The following is a 15,185-nucleotide window of genomic DNA, read 5'->3' on the forward strand; positions in this document are numbered from 1 at the left end:
GTTCAGCTAGCATGAATAAAACAACATAAACCACATGATGAAGTTTATGTGCACCACAAAAATGCAGACGGTTAAAAAGAGGATCGTTACGATAGAGTGCCAACAAACATTCATCGTGGTTGTCTTCATACTTGTTTTAACATCAACATTACATGACTCTTACTCGTAGTACATACACCCATATCTTGTGTCTTATTGAATTACTAGACAATGAAAGTCAAATTAACAACAAAAATGATTTTTTTTTTAAAACGTGTGGAAAGTAAACTACTTCATAAGTTTGGCTCTTTGGAGGGTAAACACTCTTTGTAGGCGTGAAGTGAGCCGCTAATGAGCGCGAGTGTGCGTGGATGGGTGGATCTGCGAGTTGCTGATGATGCTCGAGTAAGAAAATGAGCGCAATTAAGATCATTTGGGAAGAAGTTAACTGTCCAGAACTAACACTGCTCAAGGCAAGATGGAGGACAGGAGAAGACGTCGCTCTTTTGGGGTCAGGACACACAGGAGCAAGACTGCAGTTGTTACTTTTCATGGTCAAAGGATACAAATGAGTCCGGCAAGCCCACACAATAGCTATTATGTTGTATAAAATGGCGACATATGCGCAAACATTTACACCTACATTTATCCCCCCCCCCCCCCCCCCCCCCCCAATTTACTGACATTAGAGTTAGTGCTGCTGATAAGCGTTCTTTCAGTTTAACTGGGTAACAGATTTGCCGTTTCAGATGTTAACTACAATTTAGATGGTGCAAAATCAGATTTAAGCCTCTTCAAACACCTTTTGTAATGTTTTATTGTAGCTTTCGTCGCAGGGGTGAGAGGCTACAACAAGAAACTGAACTTAGAGCGAAGTAGGAAGTACAATATTCAACAGCAATAATAACAGAACAGAGTTTATTTTGTAAAAGGAGCCCAACTTCTTCACTACTTGTTCTAATTGTATGACAGTTAAGAATGTTAAAGTGTTGGCTACTGACTTATATTATAGTCTAGCAAAGCAATAATTAATGCTAGCTGCTAGTGCTAGCTTGTTGAAATAGCTTGTTGCTATAGTTGTTATCGAAGGTACTTGGTAGCATTCCTTCTCCATTTGTTTATATTAAAACAATTAGACACAGTCCCACTCTTTAGTTAAAAGACATTTTATGCCGCCCGGTTCTTTATAACATGTCTGTTCTTTTTGACATAATATCCACTTTTCACATCTTTTAAGATTCGCGGACCTTAGAATGTTTTGACAGGGCGGTCCTGTCATGAAAATGAGTGGCCGTAAACCCCGTCAGCTCCACTGCAGAACCAAAGCTGAGTAGTACTTTCGTAACCATGACGACCAGGATAGAGCGAGGGGATGCAACAAGACAGGTGGCCTCTATTTGCAGATGTAAAGTCCAGAGATGTTTTTTTTTTAAATTTTATTTGTGGAGTCAAAACGATAAACATTACATACAAACAAATACTTCCCACACTTGTTAACTAGTGTGCCGCTCGAGTATGTGGAACATGCTGCGGACAAATCACCAAATAACCACCACATTGGCAATTTCACGAAATAATCGAATGCCTGCCGCTTAATAGAAGCAAACACTGTCAGGAAATGTTAATCTGTGCATCCAACAAAACTCAACACAGCTCTGCTTACCTATTTGGCTTTGAAATAATATAGCAAAATGAATAGCAGATAGAATATTTTAAACAAAATTGTACACGAAGGTAGAGAAGAAGAGAAGAAGGTAATTTTCTACCTTTTAGAGAGTGTTTAAGGGTGTTTAATGTTAAGGCATTAACAGTACAGTGCTTAACTTATTTGTATGCTCGTTAAGAAAGTAAAAGTTCAGTTAATTTGTTGGCCCCAGCTTGAACCTGACATTTCCATTATTTCCTACGGGAAGAATTTTCAAAGCAAACAAAAACAATCCATGCTGGGACGCTGGTTGGCGTCAGCATCCCAGCATGGATTGTGTTCCACTTTAGAGGTTCCGCTGTGAATTCATTCTGTCCTCCAGCACAAAAGCTATCATCCACAAACAGCTGCAGGCAAAGCTATCCTCAAAGACGGCAACCATCAACAAAATAAACTTCCTTTTTCCTTTCATTTCTCAGCAGTATGCACGACATTATGAAGACTGACATTCTCTAAGAAACACGACTAATAATAAAATCGCTTTTTTTTTTTAAGGATCAGAAAGTGAATTGATCACTTTAAATGACAAAGCAAAACAAAAATATGCACTGATTAGCTACGATTATTATTATTTTTTGTCTCATTTTTGTTCTCCTTCAGCAGCTGATCATTCACGAGAGGACCTTTCCGGGCCGACGCTGACCTCTGCAACCCCGCGCTCTCGTCCCCGCTGTGCTAAACGCTGCCCGCCGTGTCACATCTGCCCTGTGGGAAGTGATCCAAAAATGAAGGTTCCAATCCCGAGAGAGCGTCTACCTCCCTTTACAACACACACACACCTTGACACACATACACAGACGGAAACAGCAGGTGCCATCCTGCAGATTGCCAGCATGATCCGTTTGATTTTGCAGCCACGGGAAAAAAAAAAAAAAAAAAAAGCGGAAAGTGGCTAAATTTAACATCCTTCTCTGCTCAAGTATTTGTGCCGTTCTGCAGAGTTCAACTTCTCTTCCCTCTTGTTTTGTTCCCTCCTTCTTTGTGCGAAGGTGCCGAGGTTACCCGGGCTCATCTGGGGCCTCCTTTTGTCTCTCACGGCAACAGAAAAGGTTTATTAACATAAATTAGAATAGCTCGCAGAGAGAGTAGCTTGTCGCTACGCGTTACCCACGGCAACCTCTCTACTCTCAATCCACCTGAGTGTGTGCGTGCGAGGGAGAGCGCGCTCCCCTGCATCTAAATGTGCAAGTACTCCGAAACGAGGGAGACACATCCACACCCATCTCTCCCTCCGCCTGATTAAAATAAATGGCGCTATCTGCACTGCGTGACTCACTACACTGTGGCATTACTATCAGTAATTGAAACATCCAATCACGACGGAGCCATCAAACCCCCCTCCACAACCATCTTGGTGGCACCTGAGTAAGCGTTGCATGGGAAGTAATATGAGATATGGAGAGGGAGACGTTACAATATATACACACTGTATTTAAATGTGTGCGGTTGGAAGCAGAGCGGCGCAGCCTCATTGATTGGTGTTGATTCCATCTGGAGCGGCAAACGGCGACTGACAGCGGATGCGAGCCCAAAGCGGGCGGCCACCATTAATCTTAGTCCCGTTTAAGCAGCATGTATTAATTGATGTCATTTCTACTAAGCTGTCCAGAAGACGAGCGCTCGCTTGCCATTTCGGGCTCGACTGTTCAAGCTCAAGTCGGGTCGGGTTGGGGTTTTGGCGAGGGGGCTTCCTTTGTACAAGCCCAGTGTGCTGCCAACACGCCACTTACATCGCAGTGGCAGGGTGCCAGAGGAACGAGATCCCGCACCTCCAATTAAAAGGTTAACAAGTGCCAGGGCGAGCATCTCCATCAAGGCAAATCGAATAAAAATCTCGACAGTCACTGGACACTACATTAGGTACACCTGAATACGCGAATGAGATTCAAAGCAAGAGTTTGTCGATGATATACACATAATCAGTGGTGAAGAGAAGCAGGTATAGTACTAGCGCAAGGTATCAATTCTAATTTCCTCAATTGATTCGATTTCGAGTCACAAGAGTTCAGTTCAATTCGAGTGATTTTTTCCCAATTCGGCTCGAACAGCTTAATCCGATATTGATTCATTATGGAACATCAAGGACATGATAAAAACTCCACAAACATTAAATTCCAAATTAAATTTTGCTGAGGAAGTAATTGGTTCAATGATTTAGTGTTATAATCACTTAAGTGTTAAGTGTCAGCAAGGATGAGATGAAAACATTTTCATAATTTTCATTTAAGTACAATAAGTCAGGTCTTTCATAAATGCAAGAAAATCATTTTAAAATCATGTGCACAGTAAATGTCACAAAAACAATAAATAAATAAATAAATAAATAAATAAATAAATAATAATAATAATAAAAACCCTCAGCCTTTAAAATTCAAGTTTATTATATTTTTTTCTTGTAAATTTATGGAAAAAGATATTAAAATAATCATTTCATGGTTTTATGAATCGTTATCAGGCTCGAAAAAGAAAAACAATTTGATACCCATTTTTTAAACTCAGCTTTTTAAACTCAGGTAACAATTTTTTATTTTTTTTTACTTTAACACACTTTTTTTTTTACTTTTTTCTTACTTTAAAAAAATAAATAAATAAGTAGTGCAATAAAACATCCAGTTTTCGAAACAATGACAGAGGATCCATCATTTTTACTTGCTCACAATAATAAAATTATGACTTGATTTAGAGCAGTTTGTAGTTATTACTGGTAAGACAAGCAGGCTGAATTACTGTAAATATATTTATTATGAGACAAATCATGTTTCATGAACAATTAACAAAAATAGTGAAAAACAGTCACTATTAGACCTCAATATTGTTTTAGGCTGAATCTAAAATATAATAAATAAAATAAATAAATAAAATAAAATATGGCACTTTACTGTACTTTAAATTATTTAATTCAGTCTCCGGTGTAATAACCTTTTTTATTGATTGAATTTTTATTTTTATTATTACTATTATTACTATTATTATTATTATTATTATTATTATTTCAATCTCTGGTGTAATAACCTAATTTATTGATTGAATTTTTTTATTATTATCATTATTAATTCAATCTCTGGTGTAATAATAACCTTATTTATTGATTGATTGAATTATTTTTTATTTTATTATCTGTTCTCATTGCTGCTGGACATGTAAATTTCCCAGAGGGAGCCATCCCAAAGGGATCAATAAAGTCAAGTCTAAGTCTAAGTCTAAAAGTATTTATTTATTTATTTATTTATTTTTTATTTATTTATTTATTTATTTATTTTTTTTTAAGAGCTCAGAATTGTTCATTCGGTAGTCTTACCGATTCAACGTCTTGTCATCATTGCTCTTTTTTTTTTTTTTTTTTTTTTTTTTTTTTTTTTTTTTTGTGTGTGTATGTGTGCGTGCGTGCGTTTGCGTGCGTGCGTGCGTTTGCGTGTGTGCGTTTGCGTGCGTTTGCGTGCGTGCGTGTGCGTGCGTGCAAATACGTATAAATTTATACTCATTCATTCACCTAAAACCTTATAAATATCCCATTACCCTTCGCCTTAACCAGGTACTTCAGAATCTTGCCAGAGTCGTGAGATTTAAATGGTCAGGAGACCAGAGAAAAGGTCAGAAAAAAAAAGAAATAAAGAGAAAAGAAAGGTAAATCAAAGTGACATCCAGCACCGACCAAACACTTCCTGCCTTCCCCATGATTACAAAATCAAAGTCTTACGCCAACCCCGGAAGCCTCTAAATTCCAGCAAATTTAGCGAGATCTCAAGAGCCCAGAGGAAAAACTACAGAGAGGAAGGAGGGAAGGATCGATAAGGCAGAGTGAGATCAATAGAAGCCAGTACATCCAATCCATCAAAGTGAAGTCCAGCACCAACAAGACCCCTCCTGCGTGGTTACAAAACCGGAGTCTTATGCCAACCCCAGAAACCTCATACTTCTAATAAATTAAGATCTCAAGTGACCAGAGGAAAAACTAAAGAGAGGAAGGAGGGAAGGATAGATAAAGCAAAGTGAGAACCACAGACACCAGCACCAACTGATTCAAGGGGCTGTGGGAGGGAGAGGGTACTTCTGTTGAGTTTCAGTAGATGCTGGTGCGACGGATCTGGCATGCATAAGGACCACCACCAAAGAAAGAAGCCGTCAACCGCGGTCCAGCAAAGCCCCACCCAGTGTATATACAAGTGTGTGCGTGTGGTGTCTAAAAGTCTAAAAGTATTTAAAATCAACTACCAGCCAAGCTACTCTAAAACTAAACAAGCTCATGTAAGTTAGTGTGAAAACGGGGATCGAACCCACACCACGGGCAAGTATCCGGTGTGTGAGCGCAAAGCGCTTCTGTCGAGCTATAACTTCGGGCTGACATCACAGCTCAGGACAATTATTTGAAGGATTCCACAATATAATTCAGCGGTGCGCCATTCAACTCGTGGGAGCACACTGGTGGTGAATGTTTCTCCAATGTGAGCGTATACACATCAAATAGCCCAACGCCGTGTGCAAATTCCAGGAGAGCGTTCGAAATCCAATCAAATCCAAATGGCACCAATAAGAAAAAACAATTGCAGGAGCAATAATGTCAACCGAGACACTAAAAAGCAGCTCCACGGACAAACATCTGATAAAAATAGAGAAACTCCACTCCCTTCCCATCCAGCAAATTTCCTCTCCAAAGCCATTTTATATTCGATAAGTGGGAAGGCATTCTTAGCGTAATGGATCAGAATATGATCTCTGTCAGGCGACTAAGAACAGCCCCACGTGCAGAGCGGCCTGCTGCATCAGATAACCGTGCTGAGAATTGCAGGAAGCAAACTATAGATGGAGATGTGATGTAGATACCTTCACGTGTGTTTAAAAAAAATAATAAAATAAAATGGCGTCTTCCTAAAGAGGGAGCGACAAACAAACACCTTGCCGTTCGTTGACAGGCAGAAGATGACCATCCCTCAGCCAGATCTGTTATCACGGCTAATTACTACTCCCACCTCACATATACATGGCCGTAATTAGCCTCTTAAAACATGATTAACATGTCTCAATTAAGCCAGTCAACATTTGCATAATATATTAGCCGGCCTAATTGCGAGCGGGTATACGTCAGAAGGGAGAGAGAAGAGCGCAAAAAAGACGTGTGCTGCATGTACAAGAGCATAAACAGCAAAGGCTAAACGGGAATCCATGTATGATATAAGTCACTTGAAAAGCAAACTGACAGTCAGCGCGTCCCCGCTTGGGACCGTCACATGTTTATTCTTATTCACTTAGATTCATATTTCTGCCGCGCGCTTCCTATAAACTCGCAAATCAAAGCCCAGCAGCATTTTCTCAGGCAAACTTCACTGCCATGTTTGAAGTTATTTATATGAAGTTATTTATGAGAGAACAGACAGGGTCCTGTTCGGCCTTATTTCCGTGGAAACTAAAACATGGAGGGTTTGGGAGGGGGTGATGGTGGTGGAGGTGGTGGGGGATAAACTGCTGCTTCTGCACTTCCAGGCCGGGGACAGATATACAGTCTCGCAGCCGGTGCAGGGGTACCAAGGACATAGCCATTAGTTTCAGGACAGCGCCACATTGGAGACTAATGCCTCCATCTGTCAGTGGAGATGAGAGGAGGGTAACAAAGAGAGGCAACACTAACCTCTGAACTCATCATGGATAGCCGTGTCAATTAAATACTGAAAAACAGCAGCGGTGGGAGCCATAGTGACCACTCGGTCCGCTGCCTGAACTAGTCTCTCCATCACTGCTACACAAAATGCCATAAAACGCTCATTTCCGAAAAAAAAAAAAAAAAAAAAAAAAGTACAAACAAGTGAGCCATCCATTTATTTTCTAAAGCGCTTATCCTTGTTTGTAGAAAATCCTCGTCCATGTGAGAATGCATGACCAGGCCCAAGCAACACCTCAACCTCAGTTTATTAGGACCAAACCTGTAGAAACGTATTTCCAGAAAAGGCACAATAACAGCTTCAGTGGAGTGCAATATTTTCGGAACTAGCTAGATCTAATTAGTAGTCACTTGCTGGTTCAGAGATGATGTCATTTGTTCCAGTTGGATGATTGGGGTGGACTGTACCGTTTTCCTCATAGTGCACACGTAACCGAATCTGCATTCAAATTGTATGTGTTCCTTTTAGGGGTGTGCTCAAAAAAATCGATACGGCAATATCTCGTTGCGGGCCTCATTACAATACACGTATCGATACGCAGGCGTCAGTATCGATATTGCTTTTTAACTTTAAATAGGCAGTTAACGTTTGCCTTTGCAGCTTGCATTGTACTTAAGAAATCAAAACCAGCAGCGTCTTTGAAGTTAATTGCCTTCAATTAATGCAAAAATAGCTCACCAGAGATTGGACAATGTGTCTTGCTAAGAAAAATTAAAGCAGAGGAAGATTATCAACATTTCTTTACTTATAAACTTAACATGGCACGTGTCTCAGTGTACCAATTTTCCTATATTTTGTTTAAAAAAAACGAAATAAAATATGTCTTATGTTGGATACATATGTATCGCGATACGTATCGTGACCCCTGTATCATGATACGTATCGTATCGTGAGGTTGGCGGCAATACCCAGCCCTAGTTCCTTTGACGTGGAACTCATTTGGACCTTATCCGAATAACTCGCTAAACATCCATCGAAGACGAACACAGCATTGTGAACTACAGAGACCATGATGCTTTGCGCTGCTGAATCAACAGAGAAGACACGCTGTGCGTCGTTTAGAGTGACTGAAGATGGCGGCGAGCAGGGAACCTACTGGTATGGATTTTTAGCTCTTTATCATTGTTGTGTACAAAACAATATCGTGATTTTTTTTATTCAATAAAATTAGGTTTTTTGTTTTGTTTTGTTTTTCGTTTTTTTTAAAGGTATGGTCCGAAGTATTTCCCTTGCTGTTTGTAAACACAACATTCAATCGATGCTCAAGGACAGCAGTCAACCAGAAACGAGCATGAAGCCAGCCCACCAATCAGGTGTTTGCAAGGCGACATTTTGCCACTGATAGTAGCTTGCTTCCGTGGCACGGCTGGAAGGAAAATTTTTGAGGCTCCGGCGAGAAACGTCACGGACAGGCCAAAACAAATCCTTTGGACCATACCTTTCGACAATACTGTATCGTCAGTTTTTATACAGTATTGTGAGCTTTTCTTTTTTTAAAAAAAAATAAATATATAGAAAATATCGTGCTAATTATTATAACGTAATGTTCAAATTGTTATATCGTATCATGATATTTGGGTTCCATTACATCCTTACAATTGAGTTTTGGAAAATCCTGATTAGAATTTTTCAAAGTCTGTACGGACAACTGACAACATTTTCTTGGGGGAAAATAAAATGACAAGTTGAGAAGACCTATATGTTTTTATTTTTTTATTTTTTTCCCCCAGAGCAGTTACCGATGCAGATTATTAGTACTCAAGAGGAGCAATAACCGATATTTGGAGCCAATATTCACTTTCACTAAAAAGGTGAAAAAATTCTAAACAAAAATAAATAATAATAAAAAAAATAAAAAATCTAAGATTTCACTTTGTTGAAATTGTCTTCATGCCAGTGCTGACCAAATATTTTTGTTATATGCCCCTGAGGAGGAAGAAAAATGCAAAATTAAAAAGTAAACAAATAAAGAGCTCTCTATAGTTTTCTACAGTAAATAATGTTTCCCAAAATTTCTAAATACCTGATTAAATTTTCAGTTATCTTAGGTTTAATTTCAAACAAAAACAGAAGGTGCAGATTTCCAGGGTCAGCAACATCTCATAAAGTTCACGGAATTGATCGAGTATTGGCTGCCCGATTTTTCTTTTTTTTGGTTTGTTTTAAAAGGCTGTGGCCGATATTTGTTAAAAAGCTGAATACCGGCCAGGCTGATAATTGGTCCGTCCCTAAAGCACTTGCTTTTGAGTGGATGAGGTTTATGCTAGTTTATACCACAGGCAGGGATCAGCTAGTTTCTCGACAGTCACAAAACAACAAGCCACTCTAATTTCACTGCAGCTCATCAGAGATGAGCTGTTAGTAACTCAGCACATTCACCCAAAACGTAAAACTACTTCGTGCAGCAGTGAGCGTGAAAGTTGACCATACCGACTCAAAGGTGCGTTTGCGTCTCATTAGCCACGCGGGCGCATTTAGCGGGATGGACTGATTCAGCAGGTCTCCAGCTTTGATAAGTTCAAGTAGCGTAATGCATTATCCGCCTGATCACATTAGTCGGGCAGGAGGCTCCCCCTCTGACCTGCGCTGGCCTGCATGGATGTAACGTGAGGCTGCTGACACCGAAGTGGCCTGACGAAACAATCCTCGGGGAAGCGAGAGAGAGAGAGAGAGAAACAGAGAGGGAGAGTCGGCCTGAAATCTGACACCAACAAACACAAACTTGGTGTCTGGCGTCTCTTCTCTTTAACCTGTACGTGCCAGCCTCTGCTCTAATGGTTCCACACAAACAAACCGCTTCGCAGGAAGCTAGGGCAGGAAAACAAGCTCTTCATGAGCGCCCAGGAACTGTTCAAACCAAGAGATTTTTGAAAAGAAAAAAAGAGGTTGATGTCGAAGAAATTCAAGTGGCGACACAAGCTTTGCGCAGCTGAGCTTGTCGCAGCTTGCTAAATACTCCCACCCTGACACGGGGCCGACCCTGGCACCAAAGCACGGCGGACGGGGATGGGAGGGGTCATCGGTTAAGGTTGGCTTTATCCCGCCAAAGGCATGCGCGCCCGCCTTGTTTGTCAGCTGCTCAGCCGCGGCAACGTCTCATATTGCCGCTGTCAACACGGAAGAAGGCGGCGCACGTACGTATGTAACCGTGACCAAGAAGTATTCCTGAGGACGATTTGAAAATCAAAGAAGTGGAGTCTTTTATATAAAGGACATATATATATATATATATATATATATATATATATATATATTTTTTTTTTTTTTAAAGAGCTGACAAATTACAGGCTGCTCGCGTACACTGCACTCAGCACATTTGCCTGTAAATGCCATGCTGAAGGTTTGACTCATTTTCTCTGTCACACACAGTGAAAGGATTTTCACTTTGAGGGCGAAGATGAGGGTCGCGGCGAGTTATTAAGCTTCCCTCCTCAAAAAAATGATTCTCCAACTTTTCAAGTTCATTTCCAAACTTGGTGGTTCATTTCGCAGAAAAAAAAAAAAAGGGGGGGGGGAACCTCTCTTTTGTCTGGAGCGCCGCTTGCCAAGAATGGTGGGAAGGGAAGCAAAGGGGAGGCACGGGTAGAAGCCAGGAAAAAGTCCAAGTCACTTTGTTCTTCTTTTTGGAAAGCGAACTCTAGTTGAACCCGCTGAGACGCCAGACAGTTTACAAAAAGCCAGGCATTACTGTCTCACTTTGCAATTTAGAACGAGGGCCCCAACCTACTATGGATTCCTCCTCGCACACAGCACACTTTAACCTTTATAAATCTGCAGAAAATCCCCTGGTGTCTTTCGGTTCCCTCTCCACCACCCCCTGCTGCCAAAGTCTGACTCATAGAAATAAAACGTCCATTTTGAATTAAGTGTTTATTTTCAGCTGTCCGCGAACGCAACAACGGCGACCGCGCGCCGAGACCAGGCTTTCTTAAAAAACCTTTGACAGCTTGGCAGCGCCAGCTCAAAAAGATGAGGTCAAATTGCAGACTTTGTTTGATTTTCCAGCCTCGGAAAGCCATTTCTAAAAAAAAAACGAGCCGTGCTCGGCCACATCCCTCCCGAGATTAATCACGGGCTTTCATCATGTGAGTCGCTGCGCTTTAATTTGCTGCTAAGTGAGTAATAATTCACACATTCCTTTTCATGACTTTGACCCTTGTTGCAAACATAAACAGAAAATCACCCCCCCACCAGCCCTCTCCCGACGACTAGCCTCTGCATGTAAAACAGCTCACTTAGCAAACACCATCAAACTAGGGCCGAGGGGAGCTGACAGAGGGTGAGAAAGCCCAGCCCAGAGAGAGCCGCCATGAAAACACTCCTGTGCATTGTGTGTGCTGCGACCGCTCACATGCACGCTGGGTGACATTTGTCAGGGGATGCAGAAACAACATGCGCACAAGCATGCTTTTTATGTGGCTCAGGACTATATGACACTGGGGGGGAATCGAGGAATAGGAAAACAGCAGAATATAGTGGCTGAAGGCGGATCGACAGATAGATAACATGAAAAGGGGGAAAAAAATCTTACCTGTTTTCTCCTTTATTTCACACAAGACGTTGAAGAGAGCAGGTTTCATTCTGTGACAGTTCAACGCATGTTTCCTAAAATGACAACACTTTCTTGAGTAACGGGCTTTTTTTTTTTTTTTTTAAACACGTCAACACTACACAACTACGTCAACACAACTAGTTAATAATGTAGTCCAGTCATCTTCTATGTAATTTATTTGGAAAACTTTTTTTTTTTTTTCACTATCTGGGGAAATAGTAATATTATATACACTTAATCCACTTTTTGTAGGTATTTTGTTTTACACATTGCAACTACAAAAGTCATCAGTTGTACAAGTGCATTTTGCGTATATATTTTAGGGGGAAAAACAACGATGAAAAATTACAAATTTGATCTTAAATCAATAGTATTTTTCACCATTTAGTAACGATGTCAGCAACAGTGATATGTTACTTACGTGCATTTTCCGTATATATTTGTATATTGCAGGTATAGAGAACATATTTTGTAAAACCTATGAAAAATATATTTTATATAAAATACAGAGTATTTTTCACCATACAGCAAATACTCAATGCAACACAACAGGAGTTCAAGTGCATTTTGCGTAATATGAGTATATGCAGGAGGCTCTGCAACATGTCCAGCTATCTTCCTGGGGACTCATTTGGAGGGGAAACATGAACATTTTATTTTTTGTTTTTAAACCACACCGTAAATATACAATGCAAAACAACACATTAGTTGCAAGTTGCCTATGTAATTAGTTTCATCTATTAGTGGATAATTTCAACATGCAATTATAGGAGAATATTCAACATGTTATTATAGGATTAGAGTGTATAAGCCTCTTTGTAACAAGTGAAACTGTGGTGGTGAAATCTGTTGGCTCGCATTATACTTTGATGATACGTTTGCTTTTGTTATTAAAAAAAAAAAAGTTTGAATAAATTAACGCTAATTATTCCACCACTCATGTTTGTGTGACTGTCTTTAGTCGCATGTGTTACTAATTCAAATTCAATGTTTGCATTGATCCTTACTGGTTTGTGATCGTGACGTGTTAATGTTGTCATTGTAAAAATATATATTCTTGTGTTTTAAACCCGCACGTGTTTCAGTGTGCAGTCTCACCTCGCCTGCGCTTCGTCCAGGCTCTGGTCGGTGATGGTCATGATTTGCTGTAAAATGTCTCCGATGTCCTGCTTCCTCCCCTCGCCGTCCGTCCCCGCGGTGCCATCCGGCAAATGCTGCGCCAGGCCGGGGTGTCCGGCCATGCCTACCCCGTGAGAGTGCATCAAGCGAGGCTGCTCGTCCATCCTCGGCCACGGTCCTTGCTGCCTCGCCTCCAACTTTTCAATCTCGATTCTCTTTCTTGATTTATTTTTGGATGTGAAAAAAAAAGGGGGGCAGTGAGGAGGAAGAGGAGGAGGAGGAGAAATAGGACGGCAGAGCGACGGCTGGTGGGGAAAAAAAAAAGGAAGGAAATATCCGCGCAAAATTCCTCTGGATTCCTCTCGCCGCGCCTCCTCGGTGAGCTTTTCGAGATTTGGGAGGAGGGAGACTGACTGCCTCACACGCACACACTCACTCTCTCTCTCTCTCTTTCGGTTTCTCGAGCTGAAATCTGATCTGAATCGCTGCTTTTGGCTTTGGCCACTCCTGCGCCGCTACACGGAGAGAGAGGGAGGCGAACATGCACGTTAGAGGCTTCTAATGGGATTAAAAGTGTTGCGCCTCCTTAAAATGCGCCTTCAAAAAAAGAAAAAGAAAAAGAAAAAAGCGCACCGCAGACCTATCTGGCCGCCCTCCCACCATGTGAAGGATTTTGGACTCCGCTTGTGTTATTGTTTCTCTTACGCGTGTTAACTGACTCCTAATGAGGAGCCTCCGCCCCCGTCGAGCCTCCATTGGAGAAGAAGGAGCGCGCAAGTCCCACCTCGACGCTCTCCCGAGACGTCAATCATCCATTCCGGGGAAGGTGGGACACTGTAATAAACATAAAGAGATGTGACCATGCCGTGATGGATAGAGAGTGAATATGGAGCCTAATAAATAACGGTGAGTGGCGCTGACCCAACAGGACAGCATGGAGGTGCTTTGGAAAAAGACACTCTGTCAGCCACGCCATATTTTAACCCCCCTTGAATATTTACATCCGTGTAATCAGTCAAAAGGAAGAATAAATCAAAATGGATTCAGCGGAGCAGGTTGAGGGAGCTGTTGCCACACACAAAGGTAACAATGATGAATGCGCTCCCGTCTGATTTAAACGGCTACATCCGACACTTTTGGGCACCACCGTGGGGTTTTTAATTGCGGTCATATTGAGGCGCATTTATGCTCTAAGTACGCACAAAAACAGAGAAAACATGTATACGTGAGTGTATTGTGTTCAGCAATTGAAGCGGGGTAAACACAATGAAATTCAGACAGAATTTAGTGTTTTTTCAAGAGTTGGGGATTCCGTCAATGTTGACCATTTAGTTGACGATTAACAACTGACAAGAAATTTGGAGTAAGCATCGTTGAGAGTGGGTTTTCGTCCAGTACTTACAGATCCGTCTTTGACGGAATGTCCTGTTGTTGACCAATGACGGAAACGTTGACGGACGCAAAGTACTTCCACTTCTTTCTTCTACTCTTTCTTTCTTCTCCAGTAAACACGTAAATATACGCTTACCAGCAGAGATGGGAAATCCAGGTCCAGAAAGTAAAAAACATGCCACAGTTTGGCTTTAGCTACAGCTACTTTTACTCAATTGCCAGGTAAACGAGGTCATTACAAGAGGCACCTGTGGCTAAAGCCACTTTCTTAACCTGGTATGCTAACTTCCTCGCATACCATTCTGCTAGCCTTCTCTCTTCTGTCTCTGTTCTGTTGTTCTGGCCATGTTGCACAAGCTCACGTGAGATGACTACAGACAGTGATGATAATGTTTTCTTCTTCCTGTTGTAAATTCTTCATTATGCTACGTTTATGCAAGCACACGTTTAGTGCCCAGTTCGTTTGTTTACATTCGACATCAGGCACGTTGTTAGACAGCTACGGGTCCTTCGCTATTTTAAGTCAGGCAGTTTATTGAAGAGCCACTAGAAGGGTCCTAAAAAGGGGAAGTCCTGATGCTGCATTCAAGGTAAGGGGCAAGTCGGACTTTTCCAACTTCAAACCAGGAGGTGTGTAAGGGAACGCACCTTTGAACTCAGAAATACCACTTGCGAAGTCGGGGGGGGGACCTCGACTTCTCCGACGGACTACAATGTGTTGTCACTCTACAATGGCCCTTTGGCAACATAGACCGTGAATGGTAAAACACAATTTACTCGAGTA

General features: G+C 41.3%; 1 protein-coding gene across 2 annotated transcripts in view; it reads right to left on the minus strand.

Moving 5' to 3' along the window:
• The window catches only part of LOC144018502 (pre-B-cell leukemia transcription factor 1), an 89,454-nt gene extending 75,683 nt beyond the window's left edge, over positions 1–13,771 (minus strand). Inside the window, exons 1-2 of one of the 2 annotated variants that reach the window (XM_077520707.1) lie at positions 12,989–13,771; positions 11,870–11,943 (exon numbers count right to left, since the gene is read on the minus strand). In XM_077520707.1, the coding sequence (XP_077376833.1) occupies positions 11,870–11,943; positions 12,989–13,173 (259 nt within the window). In that variant the 5' untranslated portion in view covers positions 13,174–13,771. The remainder of the gene's footprint in view (positions 1–11,869; positions 11,944–12,988) is intronic. The other variant, XM_077520713.1, reaches the window with a different exon arrangement.
• Between the last annotated feature and the right edge of the window lie 1,414 nt (positions 13,772–15,185).

The sequence above is a fragment of the Festucalex cinctus genome, chromosome 1, assembly GCF_051991245.1.
Source record: "Festucalex cinctus isolate MCC-2025b chromosome 1, RoL_Fcin_1.0, whole genome shotgun sequence".
Lineage (NCBI taxonomy): Eukaryota > Metazoa > Chordata > Actinopteri > Syngnathiformes > Syngnathidae > Festucalex > Festucalex cinctus.